This window comes from Dysidea avara, chromosome 7 (genome assembly GCF_963678975.1).
Source record: "Dysidea avara chromosome 7, odDysAvar1.4, whole genome shotgun sequence".
NCBI lineage: Eukaryota > Metazoa > Porifera > Demospongiae > Dictyoceratida > Dysideidae > Dysidea > Dysidea avara.
In genome coordinates this window covers 27,877,084-27,900,778 of record NC_089278.1, presented here as the reverse complement: position 1 = coordinate 27,900,778, position 23,695 = coordinate 27,877,084, and the positions used below count along the sequence as shown (strand labels likewise).

General features: G+C 38.9%; 1 protein-coding gene across 2 annotated transcripts in view; it reads left to right on the top strand.

Moving 5' to 3' along the window:
* Positions 1–23,695, top strand: part of LOC136259667 (uncharacterized) — an 84,821-nt gene that overhangs the window by 55,478 nt on the left and 5,648 nt on the right. For both annotated transcript variants that reach the window (XM_066053167.1, XM_066053166.1), the window contains exon 16: positions 19,316–19,382. In XM_066053167.1, the coding sequence (XP_065909239.1) occupies positions 19,316–19,382 (67 nt within the window). The remainder of the gene's footprint in view (positions 1–19,315; positions 19,383–23,695) is intronic.

Genomic DNA, 23,695 nt, shown 5'->3' with positions numbered 1-23,695 from the left:
TTGAAAGCATTTCAGGTTGATCTTGAGGCTTGTTAATTGGGCTTAGTTTTACCTAACCAATACTGCCTCATTGTTATCAGGGAAGAGTTATCACGGAAAAGTGAGGTGGTTTTTGTGTGATGCTTTTCATGGGCCATGACCTTTGTGATTCCTACTATACAGTACTATCATACTTTATGTATATGTAAAAGCATTGCTGTGAGTGCTATATGAAAAATAAAGTATAAGACGCACAGCTGAGATGATAATAAAGCATGAGGTAAAGCTGAGTGCTTTGTTAGCATTGAGGCCAAGCGCCAAGTGCTTTATTTTTCATATAGCATGAGTGAGGCAATGCTTTAAATAATTTATGGAACTTTCTAGTTGTGTAGCTTCACCATACACTAGGACTCGTAATTAACACATGTTGCACAGACTATTAGCAGCCTGAATGCACACAAACTAGTTTAACAAAGTAACTCACGCATAGTTCATCATATTTTGGCATAGTAAGTGTTCATCACATATTTTGGCATAGTAAGTGTTCATCACATATTTTGGCATAGTAAATGTTCATCACATATTTTGGCAGGTTGTAGTCAAAACCCATGCACTATCATGAAGTATTTCCGTGATATCTCCAGGACTTGTCCGTTTACATTACCAAACATAACAACAATTTTACCTTCTCCCACCCATCATCGAAGCATTTAGGTATGTCTATATAAGCAATCCAGTGGTAGAACTCGCATTGGCTGGGGTGATTGATCACTCAGCCCGGCGAGGCTATCAGCCTTCACCGGCTTGGGTGATTAGTCGTACTAGCATGAGTGTTGCAAGCTATTAACCTGCACTAAGGCACGTGGGAAACTGTGTTTTATTGCCCACTCTTGCCCACTCTTTGTGGGCAATAAAGCACTGTTTGCCCTAATGTGTACTTTATTTAAAGTGCACTTTTTGTTTGATCTTGCCCACACAAAGTTCTATAAGATAAATTAGTGCATTTTTTGCATGTTGCAGTGCATGGGATAGGCTTGTTTGCTGGTATAAGGAGGCCGTAATACTAATTGACAAGGGCACTGTTGACATGTGTAAATATGTAACTGCAACAAGAAGCAGCTTTGCAATCATACTGGTATATGACCCAACCCTAACAAACTAGAATTTTTTAGAATATCACTCAATAGCATATTTATAAGCACTTTCAAATTCAAGAGGTCTAGCAAGTTATAGTTAACCTTTGTTATTCTATAGCAAACTATTTAGCAATTGTCCATTTCTTTGATAATAGTTACCCTTGAGCAACTGAAAACACATACACAATTACATTATAATTATCAAGACATACTACAATAGTGTGTTGTGTGGCCAAATATAGCCAGTCTGGGCATGTGACAAACAAGCGTGTATTTTAGAGACTCAATGATTTAAGATTCCAATGATTTAAAACAGCATACACCTTTTATACTAGAACATCAGGTGACTACATTAAAACATCAGACTATGTTACATCATCAGGTGACTACATTAATTGATGTTTACATGTACAATAACAATAAACTCAGTAAAGTCAGGTGCTGCTGCTAAAGTTAGATCAGCTTTGTTACATATTCCCTCCAATGATTAAACTTGACCCTGAGCTTTGGTTGTCATTTGATTTCCAGCTCCGTAAGTTGCATGGAGACGTTCTTGAGTCATCTTGAGGAACCAATGATGGTCTGGTTGTGGCTCTTGGTGCTAACATGCGCTTCCTACATTTCTTCTTTGAAGGTACTGTTTCAGCTGGTTCACCAGTTACCTCTTATTATGGTTGACTCATAAATTTCTCTACCCACTTGGGTGGTTGTCCAGGTTTAGATCTTTTACTTCCATACCAATAGTATGCACAAGGAAATGACAATGGACAGTTCTCGACTCTCATTTGGTGAACCTGTAAAGGTGGATGATCTAGGAAATACACTTTAACAATGGTTACATCTGGGTCGTTCCTTGAAATAACTTGAAAACGGCCACACCACGGCCGAGATAGTTAGACTGGCAAATTATGCAAAAACATTCAGTCCCTAACTTTGTACCTTGGGTTGGTAGCTACCTTGTCATATTGATGTTTGTATTTATGCTGACCTTCCCAATTTTCCTTTGCTGCCATAGTCCTTGCCGAAGAAAGCATTTCAACTAATTGTTCTCGATAATCACTGATATCAACAGGCTGATGTGAAATGGTTGGCACTAGTGCTAATTCAGTTGGGAGAATGGCAGTCAAAGCCGAACAATAAATAAGAAGGCTTCTCACCTGTGGAACTATGGGGTGTCTTACGATAGGCCCATAAAGCCCCTGGAAGGTAAGTGTCCCATACTTAGCTGCCTGTTTATGAGTTTCTGCAGCATTGCTTTAATGTTCTATTTAGCCTCTCAATCATGCCATCACACTATGCAATTGTGTTCAACTTTTTATTTCCTAGTAGCCTACAAACATCCTGCATTAAAGTCGATGCAAAATCTTAATGAGCCACCACGCTTCTTTACTAACACTACTAGGCTTGCCCATGGACTCTTTGATGCCTGTATGACTTCCTCTTGCGTCTTGCTCAGCTGTACAGCAATCTCCTCTGCGAATGGAACTCATTGTGTCGCTTGCTTGATAGAAGTCGCACCATTAGTGTTTTTGTTGAGTCTACCAAACTGGTCTCTCCTCTTTCTCCTTCAGCAATTGAAAATATGTGATGATACTCCTTTAGGGTGGCAAGTAGTTTGTCCACTTCTGCCAAAGACAATACCTCGGAGAAATAGAAGAACATTTCACCTGTTTCTTTATTTCTTGCTTCCTCCAGTGAATGTGCTCATTTGAGAAAGTTCGAACATTCATCACAATCCTTCCCCTCAGAATGATGACTACCAATCTCATCTGCCTTGGTATGAATTAAATCAACTTTAGCAGCCTTCCCCAAATACATACCTTCCTTTAGCACCTGAGTACACAAGCTAGTGTTAAACACAATAATTGGTACACTACTACTTCCATCATTCCTTATTAGACGATCGTTTACCATAGGTGTCATGACGGCACTGGTCAAGTTCCAACATAAGGTAAGTAGTATTTGTTGACTCCTTAACTTCCACCTGAACCAAGGCTGAACTATCAGCAGGTAAGCGAACAGTCTGGATGAGACTAATCCTGGCTTTCTTGTTGTTTTTCTTCTTCACCTTATTCTGATCTGTAGCTGGAAGAACTGATTGGATATCAGGGTGGTAAGTAGCAATATTTAGCTTACAACACACATTTTCAGACAGTAGTAATGCATCAGTTGCATCTAACTTAATATACACTCTTTCACACATTGACTTCTCACCAAATTTGACCTGTAAGTCCAGTTGTCCATCCAACTTCAATGGTTGGTGCCCATAACTACAAGTGGTTGTATCGGGTGGTTTAAACTGTTCCCTTTTGATTCCACAAGCTGTAACAATTTCTTGGAATGCAGTTCCACTAAGTATCGTGATGTCGGAGCCAGTATCTATAATTCCTCTGATTGGTAGGTAGTCCCTCAATCTGTACCTCAATGCTCTTAGGAGTACCAGTAGTAGTCTGCGTAACTTCCTAGTCTTGGACTGTGGACACTGAGTCCTCAATGGGTGAGAACAAGGAATCAATTATCTTTAAAAAATTGCTCGTAGATATCTCTATGGGCTTGTCTTCAGTTCTGACTAGCCAGTTTTTCCTTCGGTGACTCACTCTTGTTAGCTTTCCAGGACTATCACATACGTAACATCTAACCTGCCTTTGAAATGGAGTTTTGTTTTTCTTGTCATCCCTTTTTGTTCCTGAATCCTGCCGTTGACTATTTTTCTTAGTCTGTGGGTATGAAAACTGGGTAGAAAACTCTTTAGTATACTGTTTTTATTTGCTTCAATTCTGCAAGCCATCTCTTCATTTTTTTGCAGCTATGCAAAGCTCTTTATAGCTTTGGGCTCCAGAGATGACTGGAGCTTTACTAACGAGATCAGTTTGCAGGCCATCCTGTAGTCTACCATACAGTAACACATCTCTAATTCCTGTCAATCCAGAAATAGCTGACTTGTAAGTATCACGTTCGGTTTGACTCACCAGATTCCACTCAAGTAAAGCTCTACCACGCAAATATCCAGCCAACTGCATAAGCGCTTCACTATCAGTCCAGTTATTCTTTCCAATGTTGGTAGCCAATCATCAAAATGGGTTTGAGCATCTTCCCCAGTGAAATTATCTATTGGATGGACTTTACCTTGACGCTGCACTGAAGTGTCACTCAGTGAGACTGGGTGGGCTGCTTGTGTTACTGACTGGCTGCTAGAAACAGCAGTACTCATGTACAACCCAGGGCATGACACATTCCAAACATGGGGCATCATTGTAGACACAGTCCTTACAGGATTACTAGAGACAATTCTAGGTAGCCCTGTATGAAATGACACAGAAGGTAAAACAACTGATGGGGGGTACCTGTACAGGTGGTCCTGACTCCATTGTTGGCGGCATATGAGACTGCCTATAGTAAGTAGCTTTGATGATGTTGTGACTCCATTGCTGGCAGGCTTGTCAACAGCAGTGGATACATGTTGAGAAAGAACCGGAACAGTTTGATTGGTCAAAAAGGTATTTCTGTGGAGATCAATAGTAGAGGAGAGTAAGAATCTGTCTGCTTAGTTGCAAGCAACGTAGTCACAGCACTCTTCATTCCTGTCTGTTTCTTTAGAGACTCTGGTTCATTGTCCCTCTCCCACAAACCATAGTCAAGCTCACGGATCTGATCACACATGTCTTTCCACAACTCCTTAATTCTAACCTTAGCCTGTAGAAGTTCATGTTTAGGACGTTCCACTTCTGAACCTGAAGAATATTTTCGTAACTGTTCACATTCCAAAACTAACTTGGTCATTTTTCCTCAGTTCCAGCAAGAAATTCTGTAGGCTGCTGGTTCTCAAGAGCCAGCTTTGTCTCTCTCGCCTCAGTCTCAGAAACTATCTTGGTCAACTGCTAATTCTTAGGGCCAGCTCTGTTACTTTCTCCTCAGTGTCTGAAAGCAAACACTTACACTCCATTAAAGCTAACCTCTGTTTTTCTGATAACTGTCTTAAGTGAGCAAATCTCAGCATTGGCATTCTCCAAGGTTTCATGTAATCCTGTGTCAGTAGGTTCATCCAACACACTCTCTCTCTTGAGCTTGCCAATGAGGGACAAGAACTAGCAGGAGCTAAAGTTGTGCGTTCATCTGGCACTGAAACTTCCAAGGAATGCTCCACCTTCATCATGTAGCTTCTATCTCTGTAGTCCACTTGAAATTTCTTTGATTACTAGTTGCACATTTGCAGGATCCCTCTCCAGTTCCCTTAATTTCCCTTCCACCATGACTTGAAGGTCAGGGCTGGTTCCAGTGACAGGTAAATCTAAAAAGACTGAGCCAATAAATGCCATAGTTCAATGCCAATATGCCTAGAAATCAGAGGATAAGCTTCTCTACAACCTGAAAGTTCCATTTCTGTCCTAAACTTAATTGACAAATGTCCACTATGGCCAATTTATGGACTAATCTAAAGCCTTATTACTCACTGTCTGTAAGGGAGTCCGCTCCAGCAAAGTAAGTGAAGTCTTGTCCATTCACTCCTATCTTGGTAGGACCTCCACTGTAAGGGTTTTCGCCTGCCCCCAGCAAAGTAAGTGGAGTCTTGTCAATTCACTCCTATCTTGGTAGGACCTCTGCTGTAAGGGTTTTCGCCTGCCCGGTAAGCCCCAAAAGTTGCCTGCAGAGCTTATCACGACAGAACTACTTCAAGACTTAATGATTTAAGATTCCAATGATTTAAAACAGCATACACCTTTTATACTAGAACATCAGGTGACTACATTACATCACATGACTATGTTACATCATCAGGTGACTACATTAATCAAGACACACGGTAGTGTGTCGTGCGGCCCAAGAAGCTGGCGCGCCACACCCGTGAGTACATTGACAGGAAGAACGAAAACGTCATTTTCACACATTTGTATCTCGGTGATCACTTATCTGATTGGAACCAAATTTGCTACACAGTTGCCCGCCAGCCAAGGGAGTCTACATTCCAAATTTGAAGGAAATCGCTCCAGCCATTTCTGAGATACGTGCTGCCAAAGTTTCGTTTTTTTTTCTTCGTTTTTTTTTCTTCGTCTTTTCGCACACTTGCAAAAATTGCTATAACAAGCAAACGCGTACTCCGATCGCCTTGAAATTTGGCACACAGAAAGGGAGTCCAACGGCGAATCCTAGCATCAAATTTGGTACAAATCCGATGAATGGTTCAGGAGTTATGACCGATTATTCGCGTAAAACAAGATCGATTTGTTGTCACGCCTACAGGGTAAACTGCTTCATGGAATGAGTTGAAAATTGCTATGTAGATGGAGTAACCATCGTAGGAGTGCCTTTTGGTGGTTTGAAAGGAATCGAGATAAAGACCACGGAGATATGACACAAAACCCAACCTGTGTCACAATTACGCGATCGATTTTTATGAATAAAAAAGTATTAGTTTTCATGCCTACTAGGCAAACCGCTTAGAGCAATGAGCTGAAAATCGGTGTATAGCTGGAATAATCTTCATAGAAAGTCCTTGCAGTAGTACAGAAGAATCGGATTACAAACCACTGAGTTATGATTCGAAAGCCAACTCCGTGTAGCAAATGCGAGATCGAGATACTCTAATAGAACAGTCACTCTAATAGAGCATTCGGGCTGATTCGGCTAATTTATTTATTCCATTATAGAATTTTATTACATCACAAGTTATTCTGTAGGGAGTTCAGCTGGAAACAGTTAATCTTATAGACAGTTCAGCAAGAAGACAGTCACCATGTGGAGAGTTATGCAAATATATCACTATAGAGATTCAGAACATTACAAGTCACACTGAAGAAAGTTCAGCTATAAACAAGTCATGCACTGTGTAGAGAATTCAGCTACAATTAAGTCACTCTCTAGAGAATTCAGTTACACAGAATTCAGCTACACACAAGTCACTGTGGAGAGAGTTCAGCTACAAACAAATTACCCTTTAGAGTGATCAGCTACAAACAAAACATTTTGCAGGGTGTTCAGCTGCAACAAATCAACCTTTAGAGCGATCAGCAATGAACAAATCTACCTGTAGAGAGATAAGCTAGAAACAAATCACCCTGTAGAGAGTTCAGCTACAAAAAATCACCCTGTAGAGACATCAGCTAGAAACTAGACACAATGTAAGGAGTTCAGCTACAAGCAATCACCCTGTAGAGAGTTCAGCTACAAAAAATCACCCTGTAGAGACATCAGCTACAAACTACACACAATGTAAGGAGTTCAGCTACAAATAAATCACCCTGTAGAGAGTTCAGCTAAAACAAATCAACCTGCAGAGAGATCAGCTACAAACAAATCACCTTTTAGATAGTTCAGCTACAAACAAATTACCTTGTAGAGAGATCAGCTACAAACAAATCAACCTGCAGAGAGATCAGCTACACACAATTCAACTTGTATAGAGATCAGCTACAAACAAATCACCCTGTAGAGAGATCAGCTACAAACTAGACGCAATGTAAGGAGTTCAGCTACAAGCAAATCACCCTGTAGAGAGTTCAGCTACAAACAAACCAACCTGTAAAGCGATCAGCTAGAAACAAATCACCCTGAAGAGAGGTCAGCTACAAAAAATCACCCTGTAGAGATATCAGCTAGAAACAAATCACCCTGAAGAGAGGTCAGTTACAAAAAATCACCTTGTAGAGAGATCAACTACAAACAAAACACTTTGCAAAGAGCTCAGCTACAAACAAATCAACCTGTAGAGAGATCATCTAGAAACAAATCAACCTGCAGAGTGATCAGCTACAAACAAATCAGCTTGTAGAGAGATCAGTTACACACAAATCAACCTGTAGAGAGATAAGCTAGAAACAAATCACCCTGTAGAGAGTTCAGCTAAAACAAATCAATCTGCAGAGAGATCAGCTACATACAAATCACCATATAGATAGCTCAGCTACAAACAAATTACCTTGTAGAGAGATCGACTACAAACAAATCACCCTGCAGAGAGATCAGCTACACACAAATCAACTTGTATAGAGATCAGCTACAAACAAATCACCCTGTAGAGAGATCAGCTACAAACTAGACACAAAGTAAGGAGTTCAGCTACAAGCAAATTACCCTGTAGAGAGTTCATCTACAAACAAATCAACCTGTAGAGCAATCAGCTAGAAAAAAATCACCCTGAAGAGAGGTCAGCTACAAAAATCACCCTGTAGAGAGATCAGCTAGAAACAAATCACCCTGTAGAGAGTTCAGCTACAAGCAAAACACCCTGTAGAGAGTTCAGCAACAAAGAAACCACCATGTAGAGAGTTCAGCTGCAAACGAATCACCCTATAGAGAGTTCAGCTACAAGCAAATTACCTTGTAGAGAGATCGGCTACAAATTAATCAACCTGCAGGGAGATCAGCTACACTCAAATCAACTTGTAGAGAGATTAGCTACAAAAAAATCACCCTGTAGAGAGATCAGCTAGAAACTAGACACAATGTAAGGAGTTCAGCTACAAGCAAATCACCCTTTAGTGAGTTCAGCTACAAAACAATCAACCTGCAGTGAGATCACCTACAAAAAAGCACCTCGTACAGAGTTCAGCTACAAACAAATTACCTTGTAGAGAGATCGGCTACAAACAAATCAACCTGTAGAAAGATCAGCCACACACAAATCACCCTGTAGAGAGATCAGCTAGAAACTAGACACAATGTAAGGGGTTCAGCTACAAGTAAATCACCCTGTAGAGAGTTCAGCTAAAACAAATCAACCTGCAGAGAGATCAGCTACAAATAAATCACCTTATAGACAGTTCAGTTACAAACAAATTACCTTGTAGAGAGATCGGCTACAAATTAATCAACCTGCAGAGAGATCAGCTACACACAAATCAACTTGTAGAGAGATCAGCTACAAACAAATCACCCTGTAGAGAGATCAGCTAGAAACTAGACACAATGCAAGGAGTTCAGCTACAAGCAAAATCACCCTTTAGTGAGTTCAGCTGCAAACAAATCAACCTGCAGTGAGATCACCCACAAAAACGCACTTGTACAGAGTTCAGTTACGAACAAATTACCCTGTAGAGAGATCAGGTAGAAGAATTCACCTTGTAGAGAGTTCAGCAACAAAGAAACCACCATGTAGAGATTTCAGCTGCAAACAAATCACCCAGTAGAAAGATCAGCTAGAAGAAGTTACCTTGTAGAGAGTTCAGTTACAAAGAAACCATCATATAGAGAGTTCAGCTACAAAGAAATTACCCCATAGAGAGTTCAGCTAGAAGAAGTCACCTTGTAAAGAGTTCAGCTACAAAGAAACCATCATGTACAGAGTTCAGCTAAAAAGAAACCACCATGTAGAGTGTTTAGCTACAAAAAATCACCTGTAGAGAGTTCAGCTAGAAACAAATCTCCCTGTAGAGAGATCAGCTAGAAGAGGTCACCTTGTAGAGAGTTCAGCTACAAAGAAACCACCACATAAAGAGTTCAGCTGCAAATAAATCACTTGTAGAGAGTTCAGCTACAAGTAAATCCCCCTGTAGAGGGATCAGCTAGAAGAAGTCACCTTGTAGAGAGTTCAGCTACAAAGAAACCATCATGCAGAGAGTTCAGTTACAAACAAATCACCCTGTAGAGAGATCAGCTAGAAGAAGTTACCTTGTAGATAGTTCAGCTACAACAATTCACCCTGTAGAAAGATCAGCTAGAAGAAGTCACCTTGTAGAGTGTTCAGTTACAAAGAAACCATTATGTAGAGAGTTCAGCTGCAAACAAATCACTCTGTAGAGAGTTCAGCTACAAAGAAACCGTCATGTAGAGAGTTCAGCCCCAAACAAACCACCTTGTAGAGAATTCAACTACAACAAATCACCCTGTAGAGAAGAAGTTACCTTGTAGAGAGTTCAGCTACAAAGAAACCATCATGTAGGGAGTTCAGCTACAAAGAAACCACCATGTAGAGAGTTTAGCTGCAAACAAATCACCTGCAGAGAGTTCAGCTAGAAATAAATCACCCCGTAGAGAGATCAGCTGGACAAAGTCACCTTGTAGAGAGTTCAGCTACAAAGGAACCATCATGTAGAGAGTTCAGCTGCAAACAAATCACCCTGTAGAGAGTTCAGCTACAAAAAAATCACCCTGTAGAGAGTTCAGCTACACGAAGTCACCTTATGGAGAGTTCAGCTACAAAGAAACCATCATGTAGAGAGTTCTGCTACAAACAAACCACCATGTAGAGAGTTTAGCTGCAAACAAATCACCTGTAGAGAGTTCAGCTAGAAACAAATCACCCTGTAGAGAGACCAGCTAGAAGAGGTCACCTTGTAGAGAGTTCAGCTACAAAGAAACCATCCTGTATATAGTTCAACTACATTTCAAGTCACCCAGTAGAGAGATCAACTGCAAAAAAATATCCTGTGGGGAATAATGGGCATGTAATAAACATAATATTATGTATATAATTTGTATAATTACTAATAAAATCAAAAACAATTGAAGCATTAAAAATCTTCTTTAAGTTCTTTTCTTCTTCCTGTGGTAAAGAAAAAAACACATGGGTTAAAAAAGCCCCAAAGCCAGCCATAGGCCGGCTTTGCAGTATACAAATACAAAAAGAAGTGATATCTAATCAAAAACAGCCAAGCTGTAAAAAAAGGTGCGGCCCCCAAAAAGGCCATGGTGAAAAAAGATGTGAAATCCAAGGTGGCGGCCAAGAAATGGCTGTGATGGTAGGTTAATGGTTACATTTTAATAACGACAATTCAGGTGAATTTTGTGCCGCTTGGTCTTGGCACCAAATTCACCTGAATTGTCGTTATTAAAATGTAACCATTAACCTACCATCACAGCCATTTCTTGGCCGCCACCTTGGATTTCACATCTTTTTTCACCATGGCCTTTTGGGGGGCCGCACCTTTTTTTACAGCTTGGCTGTTTTTGATTAGATTAATATTTACATGTACAATAACAATAAACTCAGTAAAGTCAGGTGCTGCTGCTAAAGTTAGGTCAGCTTTGTTACATATCTGTAGCTTGATAGTGTCTGAATTAACCTGTTTTGCTGTGGAAACTTTATTGGCATAGGATATTTCAACTAGGGCTGAGACAAATATTGAAATTTATCTTCAAATATTCATTAATAAAATGTTCAAACTTTCGAAACTTCAGTGTTAACTATACAAGTTACAGGTTTTCTTGCATTTATACACATCCTTCTGAAGTTTTATCTTTCTAATCCCCACATTTGTAAAGTGCATAACAGTGGTACCGAATTATGCAATCGATTGATTGTGAAATGGGTGTGTCTGCTAAATTGCAATCATGCATAGGTAAACACATACTAAGGGCTAAAAGGATGTTTTCCATGCACTACTTATCACTTTATAAGCTGTACAAGGCTACAACTACAGTAGCAAGCTAAACTTCAATAGCTTAAAAGTGAGCATGACACATGAAGATCAATTGCAAAGAGACAAACATCGATCACATAAGTAGCTGCAATAAAGATAATGGCATTTATTTGTAATTCTTTCTTGAGGCTTTGAGTGCATTACAAAGCTTCAAAGGATACTTTTATAATTCGAAGTTTACTTAACCTTCAAACTAGGGCTGAAACGGATAGGAACTTTTACTATCCGGATATCCTGAACAAAACCTATCCGGATATCCTACGGATAGTGACATCATCACTTGCTATAGAAACATTTTATAGTTTATTGTAAGCATCCTTGTTTTACTAGTACTAGAAGCAAACAAACATTAACATGATAGCAAAAGGTTTGTGATAATGTTACACTGTTACTTTGCACCGTCTGTAACAAGATTGGCAGCTGGAGAAAACATGAATACAAGATGTAGCAGTTGCTACAAGACCTTTTCCAGGTACAACTAGTTGTAAAGAACTCTTTATAAGGCAATAACTATTCTGTTACAACTTCTTCAGCAACATTCACAGCCTCGCTTCATAATTTAGCGATGGGCGTGGTTGCGAGCAAGCTGATTAACTTACCAGGCTGCTGTCAACTTCACATAATCTAGCTTAGCTAACTCTCCATGATGAAAATTGATTCATCTAGTGATGAGAAGTTGGACAGATAAATGGCTTTAAGTTATTACTATCCACTTGGCTTCAAAGTACTATCCGGATAGTAAATTATTATCCGGATATCCGGATCATACGGATATCTGTTTCAGCTCTACTTCAAACCCACGAAACATTCAAAGCTTTGTCCCAGCCCTAATTCCAACCAATCAAGTCACAATGGAAAACTCATATGATTCTTATTATAAACACTAGTATATTAAAAATTATAAATTTAAAAAATTAAGTAGGGATCCAAGCGATAAAAAGTAGTGAAACTAGAGATGAACAATGGTAGCTATTACAGCATAATCCCTAGCTACTTTGGCATTGAACTGTCAACGCACAAATGGTCCGGGCATATAGGTCCGAACGGACCATTTATGCTGTCACAAATGGTCCGACCGGACCACTTGTGCTAACATAACTGGTCCCCCCAGACCACCCATGCCAGTGCATAAATGGTCCGGGCTGAACATAAACAGTCCGCCTCCAGTTTGCCGTGCATGCACCTGCCAATTATGCTGGCGTGGGAATTTGCAGTGTAATTATAGCTATCTGAAGCATTTAATATGGTTGATGCTACACTGAACGTAAATATTAAATCCTTGCTCACGACGTAGTTCCTGAAAATGTATGCCAGAATATAAAAATTGACTGACACTATATAAATTAGAAATAATAAAGACATTTTCAGGTTTCATGTTTAAGGACATCTTCAGGTTTCATGTTTACGCAGGACATCTTCAGGTTTCATGGTTCCAGAATAAAGACATCTTCTATGACATCTTCAGGTTTCATGTTTACGCAAAATTAATAGTATCAGGCCATAGCTTATACATCTATCTGCAAAAAGAAATAATAAATCATATCTATACTTTTTTCTTATCCAATCAAAATATTTTGGGTGACTTATCATGTGGCTAGTTTCAGCAGCTTATTTGTAGCTGTTATATATTACTGAACATTTACCAGACTGCTGTACGTTGACTGTTCTATTAGAGTATCTCTATCTTCATGCTATTATAATTATTGTAGTGTACAATTATGGTTACCCAGGGCCTGGGACCCAAGTGGCCCTGGTTCTGCCTACGCCTCTGTCAAAGAGACATTGCTGAAACTATGTACGGCAATAGTTATATGGTAGCTAGCTACGTATACGTAGCTATAACAATAATTTTTGTCACTCAGTATAATATTATACTATGAGCTATAGCTAATCCGTGATGACAAGTAGTGAGTCTTGTGACGAGTGGCTTAGCTTTACCATTGACATTAATTTTATAACCCGGACCAGTTTTGCTCGGGTAGGACCATTTTTGTTGTCACAGCTGGTCCGACCGGACCATTTATGTCAAACATATGTGGTCCGGCCGGACCATTTATGCACCCGGACCAAATATTTTGTTACAGAACACAAAATAATTGTTAAACCATGCCAAAGTAGGGATTTCCCACTGAGCTATGCTGTAATAGCTACCATTGATCATCTCTTTTTTCACTACTTTTATTGCTTGGGGGTTACTATTCAGTGGACTGGACTACTGGACTGGAACACTGGACTGGACTACTGGACTGACATGTTTTTGGTTTTTGCACATTCTATGGTTGGATTTATGGAGTCTTGCTAGTAAGCACCCTTAGGGCACCTGCAGCCCACTTCTAAATGCTGAAGACGAACAGTGGAATATGCGAAAACTGTCTCTTAATATTTTCGCTGCTGTTTATTATGCCACTATACAACACTTATTCCTTACCCTGGTGTGTAGTAATTGAATGTGACAGCAATAGTTAACCAGTAGCCAGTAGACAATATCTTTTGAGATATCCTTAGAGCAAGCTTGAGGAGCAAGCTAATCTCGCCAGCACAGCCAGACCTCTAGACTTACCTCTAGTTCAGTGCAGGGGCTTACCAATTAGAGATTTTTCAGTATGGGCACTTATAATCTTTAATTGATAAGCCCCTGCACTGAGACAGAAGTCTGGCAGCGAGACTAGCTTGCTTGCTCTAAGGATATAACTCGAAGGATACCATCTACTGGCTAGTTGATTGCTGATTAACTATTGTGTCACAATCAATTCCCCGCACTGCCTGCAGCATTACTACACACCAGGGTAAGAAATAAGTGTTGTATAGTGGCATAATGAACAGTAGTGAAATTATCAAGATAAGAGACAGTTTTCACATATTCCATTGTTCGTCTTCAGCGTTTAGAAGTGGGCTGCAGGTGCCCTAAGGGTACTTACTGGCAAGACTCCATAAATCCAACCATAGAATGTGCAAAAATCAAAAATATGTCAGTCCAGTAGTCCAGTCCAGTAGTCCAGTCCACTGAATAGTAACCCCCTTATTGCTTGGATCCCTACTTCATTTTAAAATTTATAATATTTAATATACTAGTTTGTTTAGTTTTTTTGTTAAAACACACAGCTAGCTATAAACCTATGACCGTTCTGTTAGGGCAACTGCTGTATTAGAGTATCTCGAGTCAGCCTGCAAAGATGTGTGCCTGCCCAAAAAGGGGTGTGGTCATCATGGTTTCAATTGATTATTAGACTAGAGTATCTCGAATCAGCCTACCAACTTGAAGGTGTGTGATCATAAATACAGCTAGCATAAAAGAGGCATGGTCATCGTGGTCTCAATCGATAGATCGGTAATACGTAAAACAAAGAATGGATGTGATCTTGTGACCTATCGTGGGACTGGTACCTCCGTAGAGTAGCTTAGTCTAAGTGCCTTAAAAGAAAGTGTTGATATGGAAAATTAATGACTTGATATGGTTTCAGTGGATGAAAAAGAAGCCTGGTTGAAGATAAAAGAAAAGACAAGGCGTACAGGGCATACACTCATTGGAACCCCAAAGGCATATCCCACCAGTGAGTTTGTTGTTGTGGCATCAAATGGTGACCATGCGCTGCTTCGTTTGGGGTCTAGGCTTGCAACTGTGGTGAGTGAGTGAGTGAGTGAGTGAGTGAGTGAGTGAGTGAGTGAGTGAGTGAGTGAGTGAGTGAGTGAGTGAGTGAGTGAGTGAGTGAGTGAGTGAGTGAGTGAGTGAGTGAGTGAGTGAGTGAGTGAGAAGAAATTTTGAGTTTTTATAATTTTTAAAAAATTCTATATCCAGCCACCATATGCATTTTCTTGTTTTTAATGCTACATTTGATGTTAGATGGACTAGTATATTATTCCGTAAAGATGATTTTCGTCACGTAAGAAGTTTCTAAGCTGGTTTTTAAAAGGTGATATTGTTGGCGGCGTGTGTCATTTCGAGGGATCCCTACTTAAACAGTATACTTCTGTACTGTAAGCCATCACACAACACTACTACAAATTGACACCTTGCATTGTCAGCAAAGATAATGAGACACAGGAGGGCATAGGTAAGTCCATGAACATGTACTGTACATACTAAGCAATGTTGAAGAATGAAATACCAAGCTAGTAGCCTTAGCCGTTATCAAGTTATGATTTTCTGATGGCGTCAGGCAGTCAGTCAGTAGAAAATTCTGCTGAATAGTTTTTTTTTATTGATTAGAAGTGTTTCAGGTTATACTAAAGGCACTTTTGGGATTGGTTATATTTAACCAATACATATATAGAAGGCTCCCTACCCCGAGGGAGTTTCTGCAGCAAATGTGGTTAATTCCATTCAGGCAGTATTGAGCTATAAATGCGTGAAAACTACATTTTCTTGGTTCCTGTAAAATACACACTGTGGTTGTACCTAACCAATACTGCCATAGCACCACAACGTATGGTTTGTGGTTACAAGTTATGTTTTTTTATTGTGAGAAAGTGCAAACCTCCAATACACAATACTGTATGATAACAAAAAACTAAACAAACTGGAAACACCAATAGGGATCCAAGCAATAAAAACCAGTGAAACAAGGTAATGTAAATGATAGTATTACAACATAGCCCCAATGCAGGGGCAGTTCTAGATTTTTTTATTTTTTGATTCTGAAAAGCTAACTGGATTCTAAAAGCCGGTTTAACTCCCACCTGGCCTGACCCTATGTGAAAATCCCTACTTTGGTAATGAATAGAACAATTGTTGTGAAATGCCAATGTATGGATTATCCCCCCATGGCTATGTTGTAATATCATTAGCCATATCTCTTGTTTCACTGTTTATCACTTACATCTACTTCATTTCTAATTGATAATTTTAAATACACTAGTACATACGTAGCTGTATAGTAAAGAAAAAGACAAGTAAATATAGCACCAAAGCTGGCCTATACCATGGCCATGTTTGTGGCTTAAGTGATATCTGTACCAAAACAGCTATGCTGTGAAAAAAAGATTACTATCATCATTACAAATGTTTGGCATTAGCATCATTCCAGGTATTTCTTGGCCGCCACATTTAATTTCACAATGTTTTCACCCACTTTCACCCTTTTTTAAAGAGCGCACTTTTCACAGTTGACTGTTTTGGTATAGGTTTTATACTACATGATGTATATGTACAATATTGATAACCGTCTAGTGTAGAACTGTATATGAGTATCATAGGTACTTTAACCCTTAAATCCGCAACTGTTTTATAAAATGCAAGCACAGAAAATCCATAATCCAGTAAACTGGATTGCATGCATGCCTTGTAAAAGTAAATTCTATAACACAAAAACTGTTTAAGCTATCTAAAAACGACAAAACCATCTTACTCACTGTTAAATTTTGATTTGAATGGTCCCATACTTTGTCTCGTCCATCCAACCCAGAGATACCCTGTCCACTTTGAATGAGTAAAAGAACTATCCCTAGTGACCAAGGTGATCCCTGTGTAGTTTCCCACCATTTTAGATAGGTTTTTCACCAGTGTTGCTGTATCAGGAATCCTCAAAAAAGGGTGGAGGGTGGGGGTGGCAGGGCGGGCAAGGGATAGACTACAAAATGGAGGTAACTGAAGGCACCACACCACAAAACAGCCCATCAGAGACAGGAAATAGACTGAAATATCACAAAACAGACATACATCACACATTCAGCTCCCTGCTCATCTGTCCAGAGTGTATGAACCCCCCCAAAATACTTCCCTGTTGTTCACAGACCTGTACAGATGTCTGGTGTGGTTATACAGACCGCCAGAGAACAGTCCACCAAAATCAGACCCAACAATTTGAAAGCGAATTTGATATGAAAATTGTTAGCCTGATAGTGCAGCAACTTCATGCTGGTGCTATCTCACTTTTGGCTTTTGCGTCCATATGGTTGGTTTTGCTAATCCGGTCACATATGGTAATAGGTTAGACTTTGTTCACTTTCAGTGTTCATATATCTGTTGTTTGGTGCTTAGTCAGAGCTGCTGACCTTGAAGTATTCACTATGTTGTTGAAAATCAGAATAAAGAGCAATTACCTACCTACCCACCCTGTTAGCCTGTTGACCTTTTTCACCTGTGTACTGACAACTGTGGTAGGCACTAAAGCTGAACCATTAGTTCTAAAATCTGTTTAATGTAAAAAGTGTATGTTATTTGTTTTCAATGTTCTGATTTGTTATGGCTAAGTGTTTGGAATTCCATTGCAAGTGAAGGTCAGTAATGTTTGTTACGACTGAACATTAGAGTGTTTGTGTGACGGCATTGTTGTTATGGCTAAACGTTGTAAATTGTAATGGCTAAACATTTTTAATGTTTGTTGCAACTAAATGTTTGTATGGTATGTTGACAACTAAATGTTTGTAAAGTTACTCATGCATGGTGTCCATGGCTTGCAAGAGGTTACAGTCCAACCCATACTGTGTTGTAATGTCGGGTGTTGGTAGTGTTGGGCGGCATAAGCAATGCTGAATGTACTATATCAGGGTAATGACCTAAAAGTAATAGCACGCATCACCAATCCAGATGGTTGTGCCCTGCCTCAGCTGCCCTACCTCAGCTGCCCTACCTCAGCTGCCCTACCTCAGCTGCCCTACCTCAGCTGCCCTACCTCAGCTGCCCTACCTCAGCTGCCCTACCTCAGCTGCCCTACCTCAGCTGCCCTACCTCAGCTGCCCTACCTCAGCTGCCCTACCTCAGCTGCCCTACCTCAGCTGCCCTACCTCAGCTGCCCTACCTCAGCTGCCCTACCTCAGCTGCCCTACCTCAGCTGCCCTACCTCAGCTGCCCTACCTCAGCTGCCCTACCTTCCTCACAGTGTTGTGTGTACATGTATATCTAGATGTGTGTGTCTGGTTTTATACAGTGATGTGCTGTTGTAATACATTGTTGTCACATGCCGTGATGTTATGGAGCTTGGAGGGTGGTTTGTCATATTGTGCCTTGTTTGCTCAAGTTATAGTATGTACGCATTGAGCTGAATCCTCAAAAATATTTAATAACTCATGAATGCAATCACACATGATCTTGAAATTTGGCTCATTTGTAGTACTGCTTGACCCACTAAAAATATTTCAAAATCACTTTGTACAAATGTCTGACATAATATTTACGGGCAATCAAAATGTTCACATTACATTTCCTATGGGGAAGCCATATAAATACAGTGTCCATTACGGGCCTTTCTCGAACTTGTGATGGAGCCAAACTGTACGTGTCTGTTGTTGACAACTTTGCTGTCACCACTGATCATCTATAAATGTTAACTCTGTTGAGAAAAAATCCACTTTTAATTTTTAGCTGCTTTTCAGGATTCAGCTCAACTTATACATACTATAGCATGTTAATGCCTCATACTTTTATGCACAAGTGACTATATACAGGACAAAAACTATACCATTGTTGATTTTCCAATTTATATAATTTTCCAACTCTGTAAACCAATGTGAACGGAAGTTATTAAGCACATGTACATAGTTTTTTACAAGTATAATTCTTTGCCCTTCTTACTGTCTAGCATTATAATTCCAAAGCTACGTACTCACCATAATAAACTGAAACTTTGATAACCCATTCCTTGGACACTGTGGGAAATGCTGAGACAATAAAATAAATTCAGAAATTGTACAGACTAGTTACTGAGTCAATCACATACATATATACTAGAACTGGTTACTGTTGGTACATGTGCTGTAAGTACTGTAAATGCTATTAAAATATGTAGGTGTCCACATGTGAAGTACATAGTTATTGATAATTTGCACATGATAGAAACTATCTGATGTAACTGATAGTGGATAATGTGTAGGATATTATGTACATCAACATGTTGTATTACCATACAGCATCTACAACGGTGGATTAACAGATTGGTGGAGGAAGAAGAGGTAGCAAGAAAAAATAAAGCTGAAGGTATGTACTGTATAGATTGAAATTAATTTCTAATATACGTATTGCTGCATATTTTATCACTGTAAGATGTTGACCAGTTGTTTATTTATCATACATTACAATAGTACTGTATAGTAGGGGTCACAAAGGTCTGGGCATGGCCCATGAAAAACATCTCCCAAAAACTAGCCTTACTCTTCACTGAAAACGATGAGGCAGTATTGGTTAGGTAAAACTAAACCCAAACAAGCCTTGTCCAAAACACTTTCAACAAATTGCTATGGAATTTTAAAAATATATATTAAATGGAATTTTCTATTGACTGACTGACTGACTGACGGAAGCCTTTAGACAAGTGTGACTCAATAACAGCTAAGGCTACGGGCTTGATTTTTTCACTGTTGGACATCACTTCACATGCCTTTTGGCATACTACAGTACATACAATGCATTCTTCATGGACTTACCAGTGTCTCCTTTGTGTCCCATTCATCTTTGCTTCCCATTCATCTTTGCTGACAGCGAAAGGTGTTGATTTGATGGTAACACGTGATGGCTTTCCTTCATAACAGAAATCATCCGTATTTTCATAGTGGCTACTTTGCTTGCAGAGGTTCGTTTCAAACAGTTTTTGATTTGTACTGTTCCAAGCTTAGTGGATACTTCAGTTTTCAGATGACAATTGATATAACTTTGGCAAGGTGACATGATAGACTAGATGCTAATTGTACAGCAGGCAAGTGGCCTATAAATGTAGTCAGCTGTAGACAATTTTCAGAGGCGCTTATAATTTCTAATTGGTTTAAATATCATGTGTGAGACACCATGAGAGGGAAAAAGTGGATTTGCTGTACAAGACTACTTGTAGGGGTACCTATATAGTACAAGTACAGAATATTGTGTAGTGTATAAGAGTATCCGCACTGGTCCCTGGGTAGTACCATTTCAGAATTTTTGTGCGACTAACACAAGACTCTGTAATGGGTGAAAAACTTGTGTAGTAATAAAAAATTCCATAAATTTTTGAGTGTGTTCATAGTGAAAAAGAGTCTAACGACAAAAACCTGGATATCATCTTACGATTTCCCTGCTCAAGAGAAGTTTGAAAATCTGTGTTTCGTTGCTGTACAACTAAGGATACATTAGTTATGAGCATTTATTTACATCACTTCAAAGCGATAGTACACAATCAATCTTTCTTCACTGATTTTCCCTTAATATGTAGTGAAGAAGGGTGACACAAGGGAAAACTTATGCAGCAATTGATTTCCCTATTCATGGCAAACACAATGGTGCAAATTTCAACTCCATTTGTCTCTGTATTCAAAAGTTACAACTGTTTTGATAAGCACCTGTTAATATATTTTCTTTATACCAACTATACATAGTGTTGGGGGTAACTCGTTACTTATGTAACATGTTATGTAATAATTAATATAATAAATAATAAAATATTATAATGAAATACGCTATAAAAACTGGTAATATAACTCAGGTTACTTTACTTACAAATGCAACACGTTACCTAAGTAATGAAGTTACTGTAGCAAGTCTACTTTACTTACAAATGTAATGCGTTACCTAAGTAATGAAGTTACTGTAGCAAGTCTAATATTACATAATATTATTACTACAAATAACAAAGTTACTAATCTCATTAGTAATCCGCTAAGTAATGTCTAGCCACCACGAAGTAATGAAGCCTACTGAATGAAACTTATTCACCAGCTTCTTACATATGACCAAGATTCGTACATTGTCCAACCATAGATAATATAGTACAGTAGGACCTCAATTGTACGAACTTGGATTATGCGGACCTTTGATTATCCGAACAGTAGCAGTGACTGTTCTGTTAGGGTATTTTGTCAATAGGTGTATGTTCTGTTGGAATATTTTGTCACAGGTGTATGTTCTATTAGAGTAGTTCAACAGAGTTCTGTATATAAATCAATGGGCTTCATTTATCTGAACAAATTCATTTATCTGAACACTTTTGTGATTCAGCTGGCACACAGGTGTTCAGATAACGGAGGTCCTACTGTACACAAAGTAATATAATATGGTATATTATTATAGTTACTTTATTATGTAGGTAACATGTAACTAACTAAATAGTTCAGTTGTAAATAATATGTAATATATAACAAGTTACTTTTAAAAAGTAATTGTCCCAATACTGGCTATACAAATTAATCTTTCTGCTGTGACTACTTTGTACGGCTCCCAAAATTATTACATATGTGGCTGAAACTTTGCCAGAGCAACACTTGGCTAAGTAGATTATAAATATCAGGAATTTGAAAAAGTTTTGAGTTTTCACAGATCTGATTACATGTGGCATGGAGGACATGGGACAGGAGACATGGGCTTGCTATGCAGTCATCAAATTTTAGTAGTGGTTGTCAAGTTGTAGTTAAACAGTGGACTAAAGTGAGCTGATGCTGTTAATGCATGGGCCCAAGCCAACACATGATAGGACGAAATTGTGCTTCGGCGAACTCTGGAAAACAGCGTAGCTAGGATTAGCTACCAATGAAAGAAGCTTTATAAGCTAAAGAAAAGATAAAGCCCATTGAATCTACAGGTAAGACGGTTATCAGCATGATAACACGTACTACAGGCTTATATACTTTTATAACAGCACTTACTTTTCTTTCTCTTTAGTCTTAGCCTAGCAATTAACACTGATAAACGGTTACAACTGAATAGCTTCTGCTTGTTGCTTTTGTTTTCTACCTACAGAAGATGTTGTTGTGGGTTTAGGAATACTGTTGGGTATGGGAGGCTGGATTATGTGGGTACTAATTTGTTTACACTACAAAGTTGTGGTAATTGTGGGTTGCCTGTAGAGAAAACCTGTCTCTGCAGAGTGTACCCACATCTCTTGACTCCAGTCCACCTCAGACTATGGCGAATACCCAACAAACTAGTACTACTGTTGCTACAGCCAGTGTTGGGATGGTTTTGTATGAACACATTGAAGATAGCCAAGAATTGTTTCTATGATGTGTATGTACACATTTGCAAATGTGCATCAGGTACTAATGTCTGCTGTGTGTAGGAATGTTTCTTTCAAGGGTATCAGCTTCAAAAGCATCAAAATGATAAGATGCCTACAAGACAAAACAAATACCAAACATGAATTTTGCAATATTAAAAAAGTATCCATGTGTTTGTTCTGCTATACAATACATCCATGTGTCAACATTTATACAGTACGCTTTGGACTGGGGGGAGGGGGTTAGAAAAAGAGTACTCTTTGTATGCTTGCAAAAAAAGCAGAAAATTGTGGACCACCCCTTACAGGGGTGTAGTCTGTGACTAATTTAGGAGAAACATACAATAGCAGTAGTGGAAGTAGCAGTGAAGATGAGAATGACAAAAATTTATATTGAAATGGATATACCTTGTGCAATCCTAAATGGTGGGGAACCAAGCAGTCTTAAAATTCCTATGTTGAAGGGTTCCTGCTAAGGCCCAGAAGGCTGAGGTCAGCTATTAAACATGGTGAAAATGATTAAGAAGTAATTTATAGGGTCCAGGCTCTTAAAAGCAAATTGTTGGGCAGACAAAGTGGTTGATCCTGACAACCAGTATTGGGAAAGTTCCTTTGTCAATGTAATATATTACATATTACTCTTTACTTTTGGGCAATGTAATAAGTTACAGTTACATATTACTCCAAATGAAAAGTAACTTAATATATTACATTAAGTTACTTTTGCTCTGACCATACACCTTTCCTTTACACCTTGCATGTTAGATACCGAACTAGCATATAGTAAACACTCCTGTAAATATGACTACTGGCTTCTTGTACCTGTGTAGAGATGCTCTCTTCAGGAAAATCACGTGACCAGTTGTCTGAGGTGTGAACTAATATGAGTAATTTTATTATAGGGGATCAGAACAGTAGATTATTGCAACAATTAAGCTGTTGAGTAGCACTAATTGGTTAGTAATGGACCTAATAATGTGTTATAAATATCGTTATAAATATCGTTACACATCGCTTTACAAACTGTAATAGTAATGCATTACGTAACAACACATTACTTTTGTTACTAATATAACGAACTGTGGGCTCCTTGAAAGTAACCGAAATTGTATTACTAGACTATGAATAGTAACGTGTTATATTACTTTAAATCACAAAATGTAATAACTATTATATAATGCGTTAGTAAGCGTTACTAAAGTAATGCGTTATTCCCAACACTGCTGACAACAATGTACATAATGATGGTAAAGCTCAACGGCTTATTACCAAATAGGAGATTCCATCAAACTTAACTCTGGTGAAGTTTCAAGACTCCTTTACTGGGGCAGGC